The sequence below is a fragment of the Echiichthys vipera genome (genome assembly GCF_963691815.1).
Source record: "Echiichthys vipera genome assembly, chromosome: 5".
In the NCBI taxonomy this organism is placed as follows: Eukaryota; Metazoa; Chordata; class Actinopteri; order Perciformes; family Trachinidae; genus Echiichthys; species Echiichthys vipera.
The window spans coordinates 4923371-4948171 of record NC_139830.1 but is presented as its reverse complement, the minus strand read 5'-3'; the positions used below and the strand labels follow the sequence as shown (position 1 = coordinate 4948171).

At 47.4% G+C, this 24801-nt stretch overlaps 1 protein-coding gene across 1 annotated transcript; it reads left to right on the top strand.

The window, feature by feature from the left end:
• Window positions 1–10412: 10412 nt before the first annotated feature.
• On the top strand, window positions 10413–17596 carry hspb12 (heat shock protein, alpha-crystallin-related, b12; the record flags this gene model as incomplete). The annotated part of the gene is made up of 3 exons (XM_083914033.1): window positions 10413–10641; window positions 15552–15712; window positions 17405–17596. The coding sequence occupies 3 exons, from the start codon at window positions 10413–10415 to the stop codon at window positions 17594–17596; spliced, it is 582 nt and encodes a 193-aa protein (XP_083770159.1).
• Between the last annotated feature and the right edge of the window lie 7205 nt (window positions 17597–24801).

The window sequence follows — 24801 nt, the reverse complement described above, 5'->3', positions numbered from 1 at the left end:
CAGCCCTAACCCTAACCCTAACCCTAACCCTAACCCCTAACCCTAACCCTAACCCTAACCCTAACCCCTAACCCTAACCCTAACCCTAACCCCAGCCCTAAACCTAACCCTAACCCCAGCCCTAACCCTAAGCCTAACCCTAACCCCAGCCCTAACCCTAACCCTAACCCCAGCCCTAACCCTAACCCTAACCCCAACCCTAACCCTAACCCTAACCCTAACCCCAGCCCTAACCCTAACCCTAACCCTAACCCTAACCCCAGCCCTAACCCTAACCCTAACCCTAACCCTAACCCCAACCCTAACCCTAATCCTAACCCCAACCCTAACCCTAACCCTAACCCCAACCCTAACCCTAACCCTAACCCTAACCCCAGCCCTAACCCTAACCCTAACCCTAACCCCAACCCTAACCCTAACCCTAACCCTAACCCCAGCCCTAACCCTAACCCTAACCCTAACCCCAGCCCTAACCCTAACCCTAACCCTAACCCTAACCCTAACCCCTAACCCTAACCCTAACCCTAACCCCAACCCTAACCCTAACCCTAACCCCAGCCCTAACCCTAACCCTAACCCTAACCCCAGCCCTAACCCTAACCCTAACCCTAACCCCAACCCTAACCCTAACCCTAACCCTAATCCTAACCCCAACCCTAACCCTAACCCCAACCCTAACCCTAACCCTAACCCTAACCCCAGCCCTAACCCTAACCCTAACCCTAACCCTAACCCCAACCCTAACCCTAACCCTAACCCTAACCCCAGCCCTAACCCTAACCCTAACCCTTACCCCAGCCCTAACCCTAACCCTAACCCTAACCCCAGCCCTAACCCTAACCCTAACCCCAACCCTAACCCTAACCCTAACCCTAACCCTAATCTCAAACCTTAACCCTATTTTAAGTGGGCCATAACTTTTGATAGGAACGTCGTAGAGACTCCATCTTGGTACCAATGGAAAGCGCAGGGCCATAATTAGGGGGGTAGGCGAAGTCTCAACAAATGAGCACCTAAGGGAAAAAAAATAGGCACACAATTGTTTGAGATCAAAGGGTTCCCGACGTCCGATCGCAACGAAACTAGCACGGGTGCACTCAGCACCCACAAAATAGGGGGGGGGGGGTAGCCAAAGTATCAAGTCTCTAAACTAACCCTAACCCCTAAACCCTAACCCTAATCCTAAACCCTAACCCTAACCCTAACCCTACCCCCAACCCTAACCCTAACCCCAACCCTTACCCTAAACCCAACCCTAACCCTAACACCAATCCTAACCCTAACCCCAACCCTAACCCTAGCCCTAACCCTTACCCCCTAAATGTCCCTTTTCCATCTTTATATAAACATGAATTCTCTAAATATCTAAATGTTGAGTTTCGTTCTGAGCTCTGAAGTTTTCCCCGAAGCTTCCTCCCGTTTCACGTCATCTGTTCTCAGCTGCATCGTTTCTTTGGCATCTAACGGAGTTCAGCAACACAAGAGGTTTGAAGTTCATCTGAACTTCACTGAAGGAGCGGCCGCGTCCGCACACACTGAGGTTTGACTCCAACCTCATGCAGATACACACACACAAACGCACACACACACACACACACACACACACACACACACACACAAACACACACACAGACACACACACACACACAAACACACACAAACACACACACACACACACACACACACACACACACACACACTTGTAATTGAGAAAAAAGTCGGAGACTGTGACAAAAAACGTCGTAATTTTTGAGAAAAAAGTCATAATTTTTTAGAAAAAAAGTCGTAAAATTTGGAAAAAAATCGCAATATTTAGAGAAAAACATTCTGGAGTCCACGGCGTCGTCCTGTTTACGCTCTGATGGGAGATGTCGAAGTTTCCTGGACTCAATAATAAATTGACTCGTTAATAATTGCGATATTTCCTCTCACATTAAATCTCCTCACGAACCAAAACTGTTTTCTCTGACAGACACAAAAAACACGCTGGAGCTTCTGACGAACACATTCATTTATTCAGAAAGTGCAGAGTTCCTTTAAGACAGTTTGTTTTTATTGATGTGAAACAGAATCAGTGAAACAGAAACAGTGAATCCTGTCGATCCACACAAACAGAAGCTTATTATTATTATTTATGCATTTGTATCAAAGTCAACACGGAGCAGAGTCGTGCTGCAGGAGCTGACACGCTTCCTGAAGGCTGTCAGGGGGCGGCTGGAGGTGAAGGATGTGAGCGAGCGTCGGATGAACGTCAGAGCGGGTGTTTTATGGCGGCAGGAGGAGGATGTGATGATTGGACACGGTCACGCCGCTCAGCACAGCGGCTTCCTCTGCAGGAGGAGCGGAGGGATGGGACTCACCTGTTCACCTGTCCGTCAAACGCCTCCTGAGACCCTGAGACGAGGGACGGGGACGACAGGAGCACAGGGACGACAGGAGCACGGGGACGACAGGAGCATGGGGACGAAAGGAGCGAGAGGGACGACAGGAGAACGGGGACGACGGGAGCACGAGGACGACGGGAGCGAGGGGGACGACGGGAGAACAGGGGACAGCAGGAGCACGGGGACGACAGGAGAACGGGGACGACAGGAACAAGGGGACGACAAGAGCACGGGAACGACAGGAACGAGGGGGCCCACAGGAGCACAGGGACGACGGGAGCACGGGGACGACAGGAGCACGGGGACGACGGGAGCACAGGGACGACAGGAGCACGGGGACGACGGGAGCAAGGGGACGACGGGAGCACGGGGACGACAGGAGCACGGGGACGACGGGAGCACGGGGACGACGGGAGCACCGGGACGACGGGAGCTCCGGGACGACGGGAGCACGGGGACGACGGGAGCAAGGAGACGACGGGAGCACGGGGACGACGGGAGCACGGGGACGACGGGAGCACGGGGACGACGGGAGCACGGGGACGACGGGAGCACGAGGACGACGGGAGTACTGGGACGACCGGAGCACGGGGACGACGGCAGCACGAGGACGACGGGAACGAGGGGGATGACGGGAGCGAGGGGGACGACAGGAGCACGGGGACGACATGAGCACGGGGACGACAGGAGCACAGAGAAAGGAGCACGGGGACGACAGGAGCACGGGGAGGACGGGAGCAGGGGGGCGACGGGAGCGAGGGGGACGACGGGAGCGAGGGGACGACGGGAGCGAGGGGGACGACGGGAGCGAGGGGGAAGACGGGAGCACGGGGACGAAAGGGACGACAGGAGAACGGGGACGACAGGAGAACGGGGACGAAAGGAGCGAGGGGATGACGGGAGCGAGAGGGACGACAGGACTACGGGGACGACAGGAGCACAGAGAAAGGAGCACGGGGACGACAGGAGCACGGGGACGACGGGAGCACGGGGACGACGGGAGCACGGGGACGACGGGAGCACGGGGACGACGGGAGCACGGGGACGACGGGAGCAAGGGGACGACAGGAGCACGGGGACGACGGGAGCACGGGGACGACGGGAGCACGAGGACGACGGGAGCTCGGGGAGGACGGGAGCACGGGGGCGACGGGAGCGAGGGGGACGACGGGAGCGAGGGGACGACGGGAGCGAGGGGGAAGACGGGAGCACGGGGACGACAGGAGCACAGAGAAAGGAGCACGGGGACGACAGGAGCACGGGGACGACAGGAGCACGGGGACGACAGGAGCACGGGGACGACAAGAGCACGGGGACAACATGAGCACGGGGACGACAGGAGCACAGAGAAAGGAGCACGGGGACGACAGGAGCACGGGGACGACAGGAGCACGGGGACGACAGGAGCACGGGGACGACAAGAGCACGGGGACGACGGGAGCACGGGGACGACGGGAGCACAAGGACGACGGGAGCACGGGGAGAACAGGAGCACGGGGGCGACGGGAGCGAGGGGGACGACGGGAGCGAGGGGACGACGGGAGCGAGGGGGACGACGGGAGCGTGGGGGAAGACAGGAGCACGGGGACGACAGGAGCACGGGGACGAAAGGAGCACGGGGACGACAGGAGCACGGGGACGAAAGGAGCACGGGGACGACAGGAGCACGGGGACGACAGGAGCGAGAGGGACGACAGGAGCGAGATTGACGACAGGAGCGAGAGGGACGACGGGAGCAAGGTCACGACGCGAGCACGGGGACGACAGGAGCACGGGGAAAACAGGGAGCACGGGGACGACGGGAGCGAGGGGGACGACAGGAGCACACGGACGACAGGAGCGAAAGGGACGACAGGAGAACGGGGACGACAGGAGCGAGGGGATGACGGGAAGGAGAGGGACGAAAGGAGAATGGGGACCCCTAACCCTAACCCTAACCCCAGCCCTAACCCTAACCCTAACCCTAACCCCAACCCTAACCCTAACCCTAACCCCAACCCTAACCCTAACCCTAACCCCAACCCTAACCCTAACCCTAACCCCAACCCTAAACCCAGGCCTAACCCTAACCCTAACCCCAACCCTAACCCTAACCCTAACCCTAATCCTAACCCCAACCCCAACCCTAACCCCAACCCTAACCCTAACCCTAACCCTAACCCTAACCCTAACCCCAACCCTAAACCCAGCCCTAACCCTAACCCTAACCCTAACCCCAACCATAACCCTAACCCTAACCCTAACCCTAATCCTAACCCTAACCCTAACCCTAACCCTAATCCTAACCCCAACCCTAACCCTAACCCCAACCCTAACCCTTACCCTAACCCCAGCCCTAACCCTAACCCTAACCCTAACCCTAACCCTAACCCCAACCCTAACCCTAACCCTAACCCTAACCCTAACCCTAACCCCAGCCCTAACCCTAACCCTAACCCTAACCCTAACCCCAACCCTAATCCTAACCCTAACCCTAACCCTAACCCCAACCCTAACCCTAACCCTAACCCTAACCCCAGCCCTAACCCCAACCCTAACCCTAACCCTAACCCTAACCCCATCCCTAACCCTAACCCTAACCCCAACCCTAACCCTAACCCTAACCCTAACCCTAACCCCAGCCCTAACCCTAACCCTAACCCTAACCCTAATCTCAAACCCTAACCCTATTTTAAATGGGCCATAACTTTTGATAGGAACGTCGTAGAGACTCCATCTTGGTACCAATGGAAAGCGCAGGGCCATAATTAGGGGGGTAGGCGAAGTCTCAACAAATGAGCACCTAAGGGAAAAAAAATAGGCACACAATTGTTTGAGATCAAAGGGTTCCCGACGTCCGATCGCAACAACAACTAGCACGGGTGCACTCAGCACACACAAAATAGGGGGGGTAGCCAAAGTATCAAGTCTCTAAACTAACCCTAACCCCTAAACCCTAACCCTAATCCCTAACCCTAGCCTTAACCTTAACCCCAACCCTAACCCTAACCCCAACCCTAAACCCTAACCCTGACCCTAACCCTAACCCTAACCCTAACCCTAACCCCAACCCCAACCCTAACCCTAACCGTAACCCCAACCCTAACCCTAACCCTAACCCCAACTCCAACTCCAACTCCAACTCTACCCCTAACCCAAACCCTAACCCCAACCCCAACCGTAACCCTAACCCCAACCCTACCCCTAACCCCAACCCTAACCTTAACCCCAACCCTAACCCCAACCTTATCCACTACCCTACAAGTACCCTAAAGCTCGGGGCGCGGTGCGGAAGGACAGTGTGAGTGCGCCCTTAGAGTCAACCCCGTGGCATACTCTTGGAGTGATTACATTTCTAGCGGGGTTTGGAAGGACTCAAAAGCTCGAATGGACCTTCTGATCCTGGACGTGTCCCTCAGCATCACTGTTCTGATCTTACTCCTCCGTTTCTCCCAGTTCTTTTTTGGACAGTTGTTGGACCATTGCCACACCAATGCAGTCTCCCAAAACATTTACAACAGTGTTGCAGCGGTCTAGGAGTCACTCTAGAACCAAGATGGATGCTACCTTTGCAGGTAAACCAACTGCCGTCAACACAAAGAGGGCGGTCACCGCTCCTGTCACGGGGATCCCGGCTGCTCCAATGCTAGAGACTGCTGATGTCACTACAACGGTGACTAACTGGCTCAAGTCTAGACCGATGCTGTTGAGTTGTGCGATGAAAACTGCTGCGACCACCTCATAAAGGGCAGATCCATTCATGTTGATTTTGGTCCCAATGGGCAGCATGAAGCGAGGGATTCTGCGGTTGATATGAATTTAGGCAAATACAATTTCTGTCAAAGAGTTTCTGTCACATTGTTGTTGTTTTTTAATTGTTTTTTAATGTTTTTATTGTTTTGTTTTATGATAAGTGATGTACAGCACTTTGTTGCAGCACTGGTTGTTTTTAAAGTGCTCTATAGATAAAGTTGAGTCGAGTTGAGAGTGAAGAATCAGTTTGTTAGGCTCGGGCCTGATGGGAACTCAACACAACCAGCAGTATCTGGGTCAAGACTTACAGTAAATCCTAATGGAGTCGGAAGTCTGTGACTTTGAATCCAACATATCAATACAGGTTCTATATTTAGCACTTTCATAATAATACATTCAATTCCAACTCAATTTTATTTACGGTTTCCAAATCATAACAACTGTTACATCAGGACACTTTCCATATAGAGCAGGTTTAGACCGCACTCTATGATTTATTTATGTGAGCAGACACTCACAACCACGGCAACAAAACCCTTTGGATGGATAGATAGATAGACGGACGGACGGACGGACGGACAGACGGACAGACAGATAGATAGATAGATGGATAGATGGATAGATGGATAGATGGATAGATGGATAGATGGATAGATGGATAGATAGATAGATAGATAGATAGACCATAATAGGCAAAAGTGTCTTCCCAATGTTAATATAGTGATTAGGGAGTTTGGAGGGATCTAAAAATCAGATTGATCCATCTTTAAACATCAAAGTTATCAATGAATTGAACGTAGGCCACGTTCTGTACATCTGACCCTGAATCAGCAACCAAGAACGACTTGACCAGTTCTCAATAGCCGAGTGCTAGAGTCCAACAAGACACGAGACCAAAGCACATTTTATTTATGATTTATTTTTATTTATAATTATTTATAATATTAATAATATTGTCAATTGTTGGGTCTATGCCAACTCTGTAAAGTGTCCTGAGATAAATTTTGTTATGATTTGGCACTATAAATAAAATTGAATTGAATTGAATTGAATAGATGTTTAATACTGACCGAAAAATTCTCAGAGAAGTTTGCAAATTTGAGTCTGAAAAAGTCTGGAACTTTGAAACGGAAAATGTGTAGGAACCCTGTTTGCTGATTAGTACTGAACACAAGACTGAGGCTGATGGGAATGTCACTAGTTTTGCACGCAGGTGGTCATAAACCAAAGTATTGCATCATGAATTTCTCTAAATTTCTATCCATTAGTAGTAAAGATATTTCAGTGTACTTCAAAATGGTGGATTTGCTGCATTTCCCTGCGTCATTTGAAAGATTCAATTTTAAGAAGAACTCTGTTGGAAGTTTTCCAGTTCAAACAGCTACATTTCTAGAATTTCTGCCAGTTGCAACACCCTTGACATGGCGTTAAAAAAAACACAGATAAAAGACACAGCAGTTGCTTGTGCTGATTGTGGTGTTCATGGAGGATTTTTGTGAGGACTACGGTTGATTTGACAATGATTAATTAATGCCCAAAAACGCTAAAATGGAGCTTCTTTGATGTTCTTTTTCTCTTCTCAGCTGTTCTGCGGCGTGTCTGCTTTTGCCTCATTAGCATCGTTTCATCATTCCCTCTCTTCTGAATTCAGCAAGGGTGCAACTCATGATACTCCATCTGTTAGAGGTCAGGAGAGATACCGCGTTCTGGGCCCTGGAGACCGCAGTGTGCCACCGGGGGAGTAAAAGTTTCCCCAGAGGAGACACTGGACCTCTGGCAGAGAGCTGAATGGATGAAGTCCTCTACTGCTGACTATGAGCAGCTGAAGGAGAGAGCTGAGTCTCTACTTTAAAAAAAAATCTGTCTGTTTCCTACTTTTTTTCAAGTCATACCCTATAGTGAAGATTTTTACTGCTACTGTTTTCACATTGTGAGCCTGTGCGTATGTGTGTGTGTGTCATCATGAAAATGACATCACATGGTCCTGGAGACACCTACTGTAGTGGTGAACTCACACAGAAGAGGTTTTGAGTACTTTGCTAGGTGTATGTACCTATGTGATAGTATCAGAGCTGTGCAAGAGACAGTGACGAAACTCTACAGGTGTGTAGTTGTGATCAAAGTGAAGGGTGAGGTCGAAGATGGGTGTGGTTCGAGCAAGGGGGCCGGACGTACAACCTTGGCCACCCACACTTTACGCCTGTGGCCTGATAACAGTGCAAGCTACAGTCAGAGAACTTAACAGGTGTGTAGTTGAGATCAAAACGGAGGCCAAGTTCAAAGATGGGTGTGCAAGCAAGGGCTCCCAAAGCAGGGGGGTACGAAGTTTGGAAGGGACCATCGATTCCTCACTTTACATAACATATTGTACGCTATCTTACAAAATATGTTGTTCTATTTAATGCCCCAAAAGGACACCAAGTATCTGCTTGGGGCCCAAGGCCAGTAAGGGCTTCCCAAGGGCTGACAAACTTGAAACTACAGCAGTGACAAAGTGCAAAGTTTGCAATGACAGTAGTAGACCTGACCTAAGGGTGCCCCACCCACTCCAAGTTTTAAACATTTCTTTTTGCAAGTGACACGCATGATTCAGTTTAAACAAACCTCTTCGTTCCTACCCTCACCTATGGTCATGAAAGCTGACCGAAAGAACGAGGTCGCGGGTACAAGCGGCCGAAATGTGTTTCCTCAGGAGGGTGGCTGGAGTCTCCCTTATAGAGAGGGGGAGAAGTTCAGCATCCGTGAGGAACTCGGAGTAGAGCCGCTGCTCCTTTGCGTTGAAAGGAGCCAGTTAAGTCGGTTCGGGCATCTAGTAAGGATGCCCCCTGGGCGCCTCCCTAGGGAGGTGTTCCAGGCACGTCCAGCTGGGAGGAGGCCTCGGGGAAGACCCAGGACCAGGTGGAGAGATTATACCCCCACACTGGCCTGGAAACGCCTCAGTTAGAGCTGGTTAATGTGGCCGGGGAAAGGGAAGTTTGGGGTCCCCTGCAAAAGCTGCTGCCCCCGTGACCCAACCCCGGATAAGAGGCTGAAGATGAGATGAGATGAGATAATGGTGAATGATGAACGCTGGTTTGAGGGGCACCCTATGAATTTCTCTGAGAATCGTCTCTGCCTGGTAGTGGACCATGACGGTTACGTTGAGGGACCAAATGGTATCGGTTGGGTTGGCAGTGCATTGCTTTCTGGAGTTATTTGTACAAACAGTGAATTAAGTGTTTTTTGAAGTGATTTACGCCCCAGGCCCGATTTGGTATGATCCCATCACAAGATGTTCTCAAGTTTAACTATGTTTTGCGAGACGGTTTTTGAAATATGCTGTCGGAGATTTATTAATGCACAATATTTACACAAGGACAGATACAAGTGTTTCACCTGAGTGAACAAATTGAGACTGTCATGTTGATGTATGCTGCTCGTATTAACTGGATTGTTTCAGCTTTATAGCTCACACATGAAGTGTTCCTGGCGTGACTGAGGCTACATTATCCTGAAGGGCACAATTACGTGCTGCTGAATGTCATTTTTCACATCCGCGGATAAAAAACACACACGTGTATAGCATAAAAGTATTAATATGACAGTCTTGAATGTCATTGTTGACATGTGGCACGGCTCCGCTTCGCAACTGTGTCGTCAATAGGCAAATGTCACTTCAATTAAAGCTTTTAAAGAGGGAATGTAAAGGTCAACCTGGGCTGTATTTAGTTTGGCTTTTGTCAAAGTAAAAAAACGTTTTCACATTTTGTCATTTCGGCCTTGAATTTGTTCTCCCAGGGAGCACTCTCCATTTCAGATTTGAACTTTAGACTGTATCTGTTATTCCATCAGCAGGTTTGAAAACTTAAACGGCCAATTTTCTCTTGCATTATTGACAGAGCGCTCACATTGTGTGCTCGCTCACTCCACCTGACCACTCCACCACTCTGCTATTTCTGACCACATGCTGAGGCCTCTCCAAGTGGCCCCCTTCAGTCTTATCTCTGCTGTGTGTCTGAATAAGAAGGGGTCTCCACTACTTATCAGTTTGTCCGTTACATTCCTGGCACCAGTGGTTGGACAAAATGCCATTTAAGGCCAGAGGAAGAACGCCACAAAGCCAATGCTGTGCTGTACTGACCCACAATGCACCAGGGCTTTATAAAACCCCACAGAAAAGACCCCTGGGCAGTGAGTGAGAGGTAAACGGTGAACTACTTCTTTGACTACATTGTATTCTGAGGAGGTTTAACAGAAATTAAGGCATATTGAGAGCTTTTGGCCGCGTGTTTTCCAAGTCTGTGCGTATCCTCTGCCATGGCATCGCTTACGTCTTCCAGCCGCAGATCCTCCTCGTCCTACCGCTCTTCGTCACGTTACAGCACCTCCAGCTCCTATCGGTCCGAGGGCTCACTGGGTGGATCGTCCGATTCTCTGGATCCCCTTTTTGAGCCGTTTATTGACTCTGCTGATCTTTCCAGCCCCGGGGGACCCAGCTGTTTGGCACCCTTCAGCAGGCACAGAAGATCCTCCTATGGACATACTGGTAAGTTACTGGATCCTGTCAGTCTTTCGGTTCATGGCGGATTTACCACTCAGAATGCATGGTGAAATCACGACCGTTGTGGGCAGATTTTGTCATCCATAGCCATCTACTTACATGTATGCTGATGTTAGCTCCACCCATTCCAAATTCATTCATTCATCTTCAACCGCTTATCCCGGGGTCAGGGTCGCGGGGGGTGCTGGAGCCGATCCCAGCTGACATCGGGCATGAGGCGGGGTCCACCCTGGACAGGACGTGAATTATCACCCCATAAATATGGGTTAGAAGTATGTTCAGGGGGCCTTTATCATCCATACATGCTGTTAACATCAGGAGCCCTTGGCATCACTTTCTAAAGCTGTGGGAGTCCTGTTACGAGGTAAAGTTAAGGAAAAGATTGTACTTTGGGTTAGAATACTAACATTTGTGGCATTAGTTAAGGATGTTACTTAAGATAAGATATTCCTTTATTAGTCCCACAGAGGGGACATTTCTTAGTCACAGAAGCAAAGTGGTTAGCACACATAGAGGAAGCATCAATAAGAAACAATAAATGAAAAAATATGAACAATATAAACACTTCAATTCAATTCAATTCAATTCAATATAAAGAACAATATATCTGATTTTTAAGTATTTTATTTTAAGTATTGTCCTTATTTATAATGCTTGTTTTTGGTGTGTGTGTGGTCGGCTGGGAGCAGCGCTGGTTGTACGGTCTGACAGCTGCAGGAAAGGAAAGACCTGCGATAACGCTCCGTCACACACTTTGGGTGATGCAGCCTGTCACTGAAGGAGCTCTCCAGTGCTGTTAGAGCTCCCTGCAGGGGGTGGGAGTCATTCTCCATCATGGATGACAGCTTTGTCATCATCCTCCTCTCTCCCACCTCCTCCACAGAGTCTAGGGGGCTTCCCAGGACAGAGCTGGCCTTCCCGATCAGTCTGTCAAGTCTCTATTAGTAATAAGACTCATGTAAATCAAAAAGGAAACATTGGCCGTTGACTTTTGGTTACACATGGGGCAAGAACACCAGTATGCCGGTTTCAGTTTTTCAGTGTTGCGGTCGAGCAGTTGAGCGACGCTGATGGGTGATCCAGCTGACCAGTAGATGAGCCTACTGAGCCAATAAGTGCTAACCACCACACCACCGTGTCTATTTATTATATTGTGAAAAAAGGAAAAGTTCAATGAGCCTTTAATCATCCTCATCGTGCTGAACAGCTCTACTGGAGCAGTCAAAGCTTCGGGGTTCTGCTCACGGGCACCTTTATGCAGCATGTGGTACAGCCTTTTTCATTCACTTTCTCCCCCAGCAGGAAGGAGGCATTAGTATCCCGCATTACAACGTTTGCTTGATTGAAAGGAAAATGCCACAGAGAAGTAAAAGTCCTGCAGTGCAGGGTGTAATGCTTCAGATTTATGAAAGCTTCTGTGCTCTGGAAGAAGAAAAATGTCTACCGGGCCACATAAAGAACTTCATTCATCTTCATTCGCTTGTCACTATCAGGGTTGCGGGGGGACTGGAGCTGATCCCAGCTGACATATGGGTGTGAGGCGGGGTAGACCCTGGACAGGACGCCAGTCTATCGCAGGGCACATAGAGACAAACATTGACACTCACACCTACAGACAATATAGAGTCATCAATGAACCTAGCACCTGCGTGTCTTTGGACTGTGGGAGGAAGACGGAGAACCCGGAGAAAACCCATGCAGACACGGGGAGAACATGCAAACTCCACACAGAAGGGTCCCAGCTGGGATTCAAACCGGGAACCCACTTGCTGAGAGGCGACAATGCTAACCACCACACCACACCGCCTAGCCGCGCACATATAGAACTTCTAAGTGAAAAAATAAAAACGTGTAGTGGTAACCTAAAACACAGGAGCTTCTAAAGACTTAATACGAAGTGTTAAAAATGATCTGTTGCTGCACAAAGCGGTTACAATCAGAATCAGATATACTTTAATAATGTCGGAGGGAAATTGGGCTCAGTCAATAGGAGACTTGGCTGGGAACTGGAGGGTCGCTGTTTCGAGTCCCTGTGTGGACCATGAATGGAGTGTGGACTAGTGGCTGGAGAACCCCCAACTGCTCGGGGTGCTGGTCACTGGCAGCCCCCTCGCTCTAACATCTCTCCATTAATTGTATGTAAAGAGGTCCTGTTTGTGCATGTGTGTGTATTTCGGGCCTGTGTGTGTAACATGAATAACAATAATAGAGATAGAATAATAATCGAATTTCCCCGTTGCGGCACTAATAATTCTTCTTCTTATTATTATTATTATTATTTTTGTCACAAACTCCAGCTACAAACAAACAACAAATATTAACAGACAACATCTCATCTCATCTCATCTTCAGCCTCTTATCCGGGTTCGGGTCGCGAGGGCAGCAGCTTTAGCAGGGGACCCCAAACTTCCCTTTCCTGGGCCACATTAACCAGCTCTAACTGGGGGATCCTGAGGCGTTCCCAGGCCAGTGTGGAGATCTAATCTCTCCACCTGGTCCTGGGTCTTCCCCGAGGCCTCCTCCCAGCTGGAAGTGCCTGGAACACCTCCCTAGGGAGGCGCCCAGGGTTCATCCTTACCAGATGATCCTGAACCACCTCAACTGGCTCCTTTCAACGCAAAGGAGCAGCGGCTCTACTCCGAGTTCCTCACGGATGCTGAACTTCTCACCCTTAACAGACAACATATATTAGAAAACAGAATATATATATCTATATATGTATATATAGATATATATATATATATAGTATATGAAATATCAGATTTACAATATTGAATATGTACAAGATGAATTGGATATCTCCAGAATTAAAAAATTAAATAAAAACAGGTCTATTACCGATGTGACACTGCAGGTAGAGCACAATCGATAACCAGGCTTTAAATTTGATCTCACTGACCCCCTTGGAATAATGCAGTACTTAAATGTCAAATAAATAAAATAAAGACACATACGTTTGATGCTCCCACTGAGTCTCTTCTGTAGTGAACAGTTGTCTCTGTTCAGACTGGGAGTAAATCACATTACTGCTTAAACAGAGGCTTCAGACTCTCATGGCATTTAATGGCCTTTCAAATACAAAAACACCCCGAACAACTGAGCAATAATGCTCGGCCTGAACATATGGAGCCCCAAAGTATAATTATATTAGATAAACAAGACATTATGGAATCAAGAATTGCTTGAATAAAATTGAATTAATGCCATCTGTTTTTCATAATAACTGTTTTGATGGGATACACTTTTATTTCATCTGCTATTTTATTCCATAATGTCTTTTTTATGTCCCTTTTCTTTATTTTGTTTTTTATTTTCTGCATTAAAAATCGAATTAAAAATAAAATAAAACAAGGAAGAAATATACAAGGACATCAAAAAAGCTAAAAAAAGTTAAAAACAGCTGTACATGAGACAAAAATGTACGAATAAATCATTTTTCTGCCTGTGGCATCATCTCATCTCATCTTCAACTGCATATCCGGGGTCGGGTCGCGGGGGCAGCAACTTTAGCAGGGGACCCCAAACTTCCCTTTCCCGGGCCACATTAACCAGCTCTAACTGGGGGATCCTGAGGCGTTCCCAGGCCAGTGTGGAGATCTAATCTCTCCACCTGGTCCTGGGTCTTCGCCGAGGCCTCCTCCCAGCTGGACGTGCCTGGAACACCTCCATAGGGAGGCGCCCAGGGTTCATCCTTACCAGATGATCCTGAACCACCTCAACTGGCTCCTTTCAACGCAAAAGAAGCTGCGGCTCTATTCGGAGTTCCTCACGGATGCTGAACGTCTCACCCTATCTAAGGGAGACTCCAGCCACCCTCTACCGCACCGTTGTGAACCACCTCAACTGGCTCCTTTCAACGCAAAGGAGCAGCGGCTCTACTCTGAGTTCCTGTCTTAATAAAGAAAGCTCAACAACTGCAGCCAAATTAGCCGGTTAGCTCTTGTTAGCTAGAGCAATGATATCAAGGCTAAAGGGATTGCTGTATATCACAGATTAAAATGCATTTCTAGTCAGAAGAAGACATGAGACCAATGTCGCATAACTCGTAAAACACCTGTACCTACACCTGTACCTATACCTGCACCTCTCCACACGGCTGTTCCACAAAAATAACTTACCACAAGATCTTGAGAAAGCACTGAAGGACACAACAAATCAATCAAATGCTGACTTTACAAGCAATGCATGCTACTACCAAGAGGGAATTTGTTTGGGCATTAATCAAATGTGGCCTGGTGACAGACAGAGCCCCGGCCTTTGGTTGGTGCCCAAAAACGATGGACTGCATTGTTTAGAAAAGAAATGAGTTGTCTCAGTCTGGATCAAAGTAAGGTTGTTGTTTGCCAGACAGAAAGGTAAAACTGAAAAAAAGTATGTGTTTTAGTTGCACAGCATAAAAGAAAGGTGAAATGAATTATCATGATGTTATTTCAATTAAGTTAAAATGGCCATAAAAATACGTTCTGACTTGCATCTATGCCACCCACTCTGCCACTATGAGGTGTAGTAGAGGATGGGTCGTCCTCCATTCAAGAGTTCGATCCCCATCTCCCCCGGTCCACATGTCGAAGTGTCTTTGGGCAAGACACTGAACCCCAAATTGCTCCCCGTGCTGCGCATGGGTGTGTAAATGTGGTGTGAATGGTTACATTAGATGGTCTGTAGATGTCCACTGCCATCAGTGTGAATGTCTGTGTGAATGGGTGAATGTGAGAAACACTGTGAAAGCGCCTTGAGTAGTCAGAAGACTAGAAAAGGCGTTGTACAAGTCCATTTACCATCTTTACAATCTTCAACATAAGTTATGTATTGTGCAGGTCAGTATGTGTGGTATAATGCTGTAAAAAGGTTCCCACCCCTGTTCTAAGCTCTACTCCTGTGTTGTTTCTCTGCAGTTCCTGTAGGCGGCGCCGTGGCAGGCCGGCAGAGCAGCTCAGGCGGGGGGGTGCGATGTCTGGGAGACAGCTACTACATGTCAGCGGACTTCAGCCAGTTTGAGCCGCATGACATAGTGGTGATGGCCTACGACCACCATGTTGTCATCCATGCCCAAAAGGTGTGTCGTCACAGGGTGATGTGTGTGTGGCAACGTGATTCAAGTGTGTTTTAAGCAGGAGGTATTCAAATGCATTAATCAAGTAGAAGTATAGATACTAGGGATTAAATAGACTTCTGTAGAAGAAGAAGTATCAGAAGTAAAAGTGTAAAAGTACTGGTTTCAAAACTACTTCAAGTATAAAAGTTAAAGTAATGTAAGGGGGGGAAAAATGGCATTAAGGACAAATGCTTAGGCCACGTCACAGGGACCTATAATGCACTACTCCAGCTCACTCAAACAAACATTTTTCTAAAGGACATAATGGCTATTATGTTATATTAAAATGTTAATGTTGAGTATGTGAAAGCCATTAGCTTGTGGCACGGAGCTTGCAGCGCATTCGAAACGAGTTGTTTTTGCATTTAACCACTTAAAAGAATCCTTCAAGGTTCGGCCAGGGATTGAGAAGGGTAGGCTGGTCTTCCTGGCTACTATGTCATAAATCAACAATCTCCATGTTTAACAATTCACTATATATATGATCAATATAAATACATTTAGAACCGTGTTTCAGTACCCATCCTTAGTAACGAGGCAATAACCATTACTAGTCTTACCCTAACCCTTACTCTAATCTTCACATACCCACTGACCTGATAATCAACTCTCAACAAGATGTCCCCATTTTTCATTCATTCATCTTCAACCGCTTGTCCCTGTCGGGGTCATGGGGGGGCTGGAGCCGATCCCAGCTGACATCGGGCATGAGGCAGGGTACACCCTGGACAGGACGCCAGTCTGTCACAGGACACATAGAGACGCACAGAGACAGACAACCATTTCACACACACACACATACACATATACATATACACACACACACACACACACACACACACACACACACACACACACACACACACACACACACACACACACACACACACACACACACACACACACACACACACACACACACACACACACACACACACACACACACACACACACACACACACACACACACACACACACACACACACACAAAAAACTGTGTTCTGTGAGGTAAAATTATTATTTTTGTGGAGTCTTGGAGCCTTGTGGATCAGTACCTCATACAACCACACGTCAAACCATCCCACCTGTCCCTTTAACATTAATGCATTTTGATAGACAAGCGGTGATTGATCCGTTCAACAACTAATTGAATCAAACTGTATCACATCCGTGCAGACAGGCTGCGGCGCGCCTGCCTTCTCTCTCCCGCTCTCCTCCCCTCACAGTTTGACGTTAATCGTGTTGAAAAGCTGAGGGAGTAGAAGAAGAAGGAGGGAAGATGATTTTAACAGGGGTTAGCAGACAAATTGGCAAAAAAACTACGATCGTACAACTCGCCCTAAAGCGTGTGTGTGTGTGTGTGGGGGGGGGGGGTCTTCAGAGAGAACTAGTCAGTGTTCATTTCCTACCTCCTCTCCTCCTCTCTCTGCCGGCTGAGCGGCACTGACCTCTTCCCCCTTCTCTCCATCGCTGCTTCTCACCCTCTTTTCTCGCCCTCGCGCCTCACTTGGCCCTGTTGCATTTCTCACCTTCTCCTCCCGTGCTCAACGACCTTTCTTTCTATCATCTTTACCCTCCTTTCAAACAGCTGTGCCCCTCCTTCTACCGATCAATCCCTCCATCTTTCTCTAACCCTCTGTCTCTGTCCTTCAGGTACTAGACGACGGAAGCATCATTGACACATTCACCCACAAGTCCCTGTTTCCAGAGGATATGGACCCATTGTCGGTCAGCGGGACCTTTAACCCTGATGGTACCCTGGTAGTTAGCGTCTGCCGGACCCCGACTCCTGGTGGGCCGGAGCCCCTGGGTGTCCCCACCTACCGCAGCGAAGCTCACCTTTGACTTGCGTCCTCATAGTGCTTTTCACAGTATCTCAGCTTCCAACCTTTAATATTATTATTTTATTATAGTGTCGTCAGTGAGATACACTCGCCTATCAAGCCGATAAAGGCATTAAGATTGAAATGATGTGGATAAGAAGTTATCTTTGTCCATCTGTTCGGCACGCCGTGGTCCACGGTAATATATCTCAACAACTTCTGGCTGCATAGCTGTGACATTTAATATCAACATTAATGATAAATCGTTGATTTTTGTGACCCTCTCATGTCCTGGACCACCGTTTGGTCAAAGTTTTCCCTTCATTTACATTTTGGTTCATGTTAAGGTCATTTGCTGTTAATGTTCCCCAGAGGATGAAACCCTGTTTTTGCTGCCTGTGTTAAACGTTCCTCTGATACGATCATCTAAGTGACTCAACGTTTAGCTGAACGCAGGAGACACAAACATCTAACAGGCAGGTTGTTAAGTTTATAGATAAAGGGCGGAATAAAAGTAGGGTTTATTTAAAATGATATACAATCAATTAGTGTTTTTTTTTTTATGGGATTGGAGGTTTTTACTGTAGAAAATGGGACAATAACGGAGAAAACTGGTGCATTTTATGTGTTGCTTCAATCAATGTCATCAGTGTCTTTTGGGGGTTTGCTGTCTCCCACAATATGTTTTCATCCATCTTCAACCGCTTGTCCCTGTCAGGGTCGCGGGGGGCTAAAGCCGATCCCAGCTGACATCGGCGTGAGGCGGGGTCCACCCTGGACAGGACGCCAGTCTATCACAGGACACATAGAGACGAACAGAGACAGACGACCATTCACACCTACGGGCAGTTTTAGAGTCATCAGTTAACCTAACACATGCATGTCTTTGGATCATGGGAAGAAACTGGAGAAACCCCACGCAGACACGGGGAGAACATGCAAACTCCACACAGAAAGGCTCCAACCGGGATGCAAACCGGGAACCTTCTCGCTGTGAGGCCACAGTGCTAATCCCTACACCACCGTTTTTTTTTTTTTAACTACCCTGTGTTGGTGCCAAAGTAAGATATTTCTGGGTAGCTTTCACTTTTTCTAGGCCATCCTCACTCCAAGAAAACAATTGTGCAAGCAGCTGATAATGATCCCATATTTACGTTTGATGTTAGGCGTCGGCCTCTTGTGGCTTTAGTAATTAAGGCGGGACCAAAGCAGGAAGTTTGGGATGTACCGTGTGTAACCAAAAGTCAACAGACTTTTTAAAAAGTTAACCAACTTCTGTCTGTGACGTAGTTACATCCGTGAGTTAATTTGAGCCAATCCATGATGTTTTCTTAACCTTGACCAAGTGTTTTGTTTGTCGCCTAAACTTAAACTTCACAACGTTAACAGCGTGATAAAAACTGCCATTTCTCTGTATGAGGAAGTGTTCATTTGTTTTTACTATGACATCCAAGCACACGGGCTAGATCAAAACCCGCTGAAGGTGCATGCTTGACTACATAACAAGAACGTGCCTGAATCAGCTGGGCAAATGTCAACAATCGTACAATTTACATGATGGTTTGGTCTTTTTCCCGAGAGATGCAATAAAAGAGGTTAGATCTCCACACTGGCCTGGGAACGCCTCAGGATCCCCCAGTTAGAGCTGGTTAATGTGGCCCGGGAAAGGGAAGTTTGGGGTCCCCTGCTAAAGCTGCTGCCCCCGCTACCCGACCCCGGATAAGAGGATGAAGATGATGATGATGATGATGATGATGATGCAATAAATGTGTGTTTTCGGATAAAAATGTATAAGCTTTTTTTATTGTAAAGGTTTGATTGTTTGTACTGTTATTAGAAAAGTCTGTCAATAAAGATTAGACACCACACAAGTTTTGGTTTCTCAGCATTATGTGTGGAAAAGGACCGTGCACACAAAACACAGGCTGCTGGAGAGACAATGCAAAGGATCATTGAGTTTAAAAACCAAACTATAGCTGATGTTTAATGCTGGGTCCCTTAATTAACTCTTAACGCTATAGTTAAAATGTTAACCCATTAAATCCAGTACATGTAAAACTGCAAACTGACACAGCAAAACTTCTTTCACACACACACACACACACACACACACACACAGTCTCCAGAGATCCGTCTGCACCTTTTACCATGACATCAATCAGTCTCCCAGTGCGACAGTCACTCCCTACACTGTAGCATTTACTGAGAGGCAGGACGACTTTATGTTTCAGAGTGACACCTTTATTATATATTTATCAGAACAGAGGTCACGTCAGCGTGGACGGATGGCGCTCTGCTTAACCGGTTCTCACTGACGCTGCAGGAGTGTTTCTGACCTGCAGAAGTGTTACAACGCAATGCAGACGAGCGACTGCAGCTGCGTTTTTTTTCTCTCTCAGTCTTGAGGAACTTGCAAACACTCAGATAGGCGGGGAGGATCCACAAGAGAATCTTAAACAAAATGATCTCCACAACACAACACAACACAACACTCTCTCTGTCACTCCAGAGAAGGTACAGTTCTCCCCCCTGAAACTCACCAAGGGGCCGGAGCTGCAGCCTACTTAACAAATGAACTCATTTAGCTCATTAAGCTTTTACCACTGCGCTCTCCACCCATTACAGTCCAGATGCTCTCCTCTCATTTAAGCACAGCACAACAACAGAATGAGGGAGTGTGTGTATGTGTCTGTGTGTGTGTGTGTGTGTGTGTGTATGTGGATGTTGTAAATGAGGAAGCACCAGACGGAGGGGGACAGAAAAACACTGGCAAACAAACGCACCACGTCACAAAATTGAGTGTGTAAAAAAAAAAAAAGTGCGGTTGCAGATCATTACCAAGCCAACTGTTACCTAACGCTCCGCATGGGAGAGCGCAATTAGGGACGCCATTTTTAGGCATGGGACGATATGAAAATGTTATGTCACAATTATCCTTCGATCCAAATAATAGAACACTTCATTGCATCCCTGCTTACCGAAGAGTATTTCACTAACATGCAAGACAACAAAATAGCTGACAGAAGCTATCATCGAGTTGGCGGATGGTGGAACAACAGAAGAAGAATTACTTTTATTAAGCCCGCAAAGGGAAATTCGATTTTTCCACTCTATTATTATTCATGTTACACACACACAGGCCCGAAATACACACACATGCACGAGTAAATATACATGCAATTAATGGAGAGGTGTCAGAGCGAGGGGGCTGCCAGTGGACCGGCGCCCCGAGCAATTGGGGATCCGGTGCCTTGCTCCACATTTGGCACTGCCCAGGAGATGAACTGGCACCTCTTCAGGCACCAGTCCTTGTTCATCCATGGCCCACACAGGGACTTAAACTGGTGACCCTCCAGTTCCCAGCCGAGTCACCTATGGACTAGGTGTCACCTACTGCCGCCCCGAACTGGAGTAACTGTGGAAACTCTAATGTTTCTCGGAAAAAGAAAAACAGTCCTGTGGATGGGAACTACGCTGGATCAGCTAGTGACAAAACCTGCCTACTTATTAATACCACCGGGTGTTTACTTTGCCTTTATCGTGGCGCTGAGATCAGGGTTTCTGGTTCAATTCGGGGTTCTTGTGTTCGTTTCTCACTTTGGACAGTAGCCAGGCAGCATGCAGCAACGTTACATGAACAAGTAACTGTAACTTAGTCTCAATTGACTTGTATTGTGCAGAGATGGCGTTGTCATTTGACGCACAAATGTCATTGAGGGAAAACCCACGTGTTCGTATTTCTCCACCACCTTGCGGAGAAATACGAACACGTGGTGGAGCTTTCTGTCAGAGGGTTGTTTTTAAATCAATATTTCATGTGAAGGATGGCTGAAATAACGGGCGTGAAATGCCCTAACCCTAACCTTAACCCTAACCCCTAACCTTAACCCTAACCCCTAACCTTAACCCTAACCCCTTACCCTAACCCTAACCCTGGGGAACTACGGGCGTAAAATGACACGCGAAATCTTAATATGCGTAGACATGCGCGCGAAAAGTCATGAAAGTCATGAAAGTGGCGTGCTATTTATACGCCCTCCCATGAGACCACTTAGGTCAAGTACCTGTTCATATGAAGCTCAACAGACAGGAAATATGTTATGTCGTGTGCGTGTGTGTGTGTGTCCTGGTTGGTTGGTAACGTTAGCTCTGAGGAAAACGGATAGCATTTGCAACGATAACACTTGGAAGTTGAAAAGCCGTCAGTTTCCACTTTAAGTTAGAGCTGCATTGCTGGCACTGAAGCGCTGCACTTGACTAACTTCAATATTTTGGATATTTACTCTTTATCTTTATCAGCTGTGTCAGACATCGAGGTTCTCCTGCTGGAGGACCTAAATCGCACACTGTGGCATTAGTGTGTTTGCCGCCCTACTTGAGAGTCTCAGCGGGACACAGAAAACAACACTCCAGGTGGTTTCCAGCTGCTGCTGAAGGGGCAGAGGAGGACAGACAGCTGCAGAGCCACAGTCCCAGGAGACACGAAGCAAAAAAGTGCTCTTCAACAACATATTTGTTTGTTAAAATCTCATTTATTCATCCCTGATATACAAAACAATGTTTCATTTTTCCCCGTGTGAAAAATAGCTCTGGATTTTGTTCAGCGCCGTCTGGTTTGGCCCTCTGGGTTTGCCGTAGTGGAGGCCTCCAGTACAATGTACAGTCCCTAAGAGCCCTAAGGAGTGGAGCAAAGATAACCCTCAGCATGTGAGGATCTGGTCTTATCACAGCCCCTCACACTGAAGAAGAGGACGGAGGGGAGCATGATAAAACTCAGCATCAGTGCTCAAGGGGGGGCTTGTATGAGAGCGCCAGCTACAGTTCATGCAGCAAGATTTACCACAGCTTTTAAAGACCAGATGGGGAAGGTTTCCAAAAGCCAACATGAAGAGGGTTTCTCTTCTTGAACACAGGCTGATCAGCATCTACACGTGCAAACAGTGTCCTTACTTAAATCTTAATGCTGATTCTAGTGAGATCCTGACAGCGTCTTTCTTTTGAGGCTTTTGGGGAAACCTTCCCCCTTAAACTGTCAACTCAAAATATCACCTCATCACACGCAGGCTCCCGTGTGAGCGTCACTTCTCCTCATATACATACATCTTTTTACACTTTTCAGGTTTCTTTACAAAAATAAGGTTATCTTGCATTCACGTCATCGATTAAAACGGGGTTACAAAGTGAGATGGACGACAGTTATTGCACAAATTGATTACGTACAAGTGGATCACCCATAAAAAGAATGAAAAAAACAATTTTTTTTTTACAACTTCTACTTTGATTAATAGGCTACAGACTAATAAATATGCATCTACCTCGGTCTATGTCTGTCTGGTGGCAAATGAGATGAAACACTCTTGTGAACGTCTGCAGGAGGGGAAGGCTCTCGCAGAAGGCAGAGTAATGAAAATCGATGAAAAGCACAAATGAACAGAACCAAATCAGACGAGTGGATCTCTGTCAGTCCCTGGGGCGAGAAGATGTCTGCGTGTGTCTATGTGTGTGTGTGTGTGTGTGAGACGACAGCAGGTTGCCATGGTGACAATTGCACCGCCCGCTGACACATCATCTTAAATATTTGTGTGTGTGTGTGTGAAAAGTGCCTCATCTACATGCGTATACGTACGACTAGAAAACCAGAACCGAACACTTGAGTGGATCGCTTCTTCACGTTGAAATAGCAGAGGAGTCGATGAAGGCACTTGTGGAATGAACATGTCACTGACCGACCGCATGCTGGGCCTTTACAGATCAACCTTTCCCCCTTATCCGGCAGCGATTGCAAGCCTTCACCCCCTTGCAGCCAAAATACACCAGGAGCGGACACACAGCGTACGTAGGCGGGTGCAAGCGTGTTTTTTTGTTTTTACCTGCTGCACAGACTCGATCAGTAGTGTGTGGCTAAAGCCAGCTTCACTGTGTGCAGGTTTTCTAAGCGTGGTTCTGCAGGGTTTGGAGGCTCTGCCGCCTCACCATGCCCTCTACTTCACTAAGGTATACATCTTAATCATTTTTCAAACAGATTGTACTCATTTTTTTACACTGTTCGATGTAGTTTTCACCTGTTGGAGGGCCGCGTCACGTAAGAGTAGAGCCACGTGGCATCATTAGCCTCTATAGCAGCTTCAATTGGATAACATTGAGGACGCCCACGGCAGCTGTGTCGCACCTCTGTGTATTTCGGCCGTGTTATTTACACTTTACAAACAAACGTCTTAGTAGAAATGTCTCAGACAACATGTCAAAATATAAAAAACGAAACATAAAGGACAGCATTAGAATCTTTTTCTATTAAATCATCAACAAATATAAAAAAAAAACACCCAAATCTCCTTAAAAAAAGAATTGTCAACAATTTTAAGATTTGTTAAGACATTAAATTACAGGAACGATGTTAAATATATTAATCTTTGCAAAGAAAGAGCCCGCCCCCAGATCAGAATCAGGCGATGAGTAAAGCTTAATGGGTGAACAGAGGACGCCAATCAAAGTGAAATAATCTGACTAAGTATAAAATAAGATACCGTAAAGCAGGGGTGTCAAACTCAGGCCCGTGGGCCAAATCTGGCCCGCGGTGTAATTATATTTGGCCCACAAGATCATATCAAGGTTCTCTGAGAGCTGGCCCGCGAGTATCCGACTGTTAAGTCTGACGTGACGCCCTTTCAAAATAAGACTTCCAGATCCAAACGCTCCGTTGAAACAAAACAGACAACAACGGCCTAACGTGAACAATTACAATCACCTCTTCCGACAGTTAAACACCTTTTTCATCCATAAGAAAGAGGTAAAATGACAATTACGTTGCTTTTTTAAAAACTCAGATCTGTTCAAACAAGGGGGAACACGGCACTGCGTTGTGGAAGAAATACAGGGCTTCGACCTGCTTGGACCCGGAAATCATATTTTGAAAGGGCGTTACGTCACGACTTCACAGCCGAATAAAGCACATACACGTCTACCTATCTGTTAACAAACATGAGCATCCATGATACCAGCCTCTACGGAAAAACTTAATCCACCCCTCCCCAAAAACGACCCAAAGAAAGATGGAGGACAGGAGCTTTCAGCCCCGGTGGGAGGCAGATGATCTGTGTCTGAAGGTAGAGACCTTGCAGAGCCACCATGGCGGTAACAAAACAATATAAAATAAGAAACACCACGACAAGAACAAGGACCTGCACTGAACAGGTTCAACATTACACATCTGGAGAGAAGGGAACACAT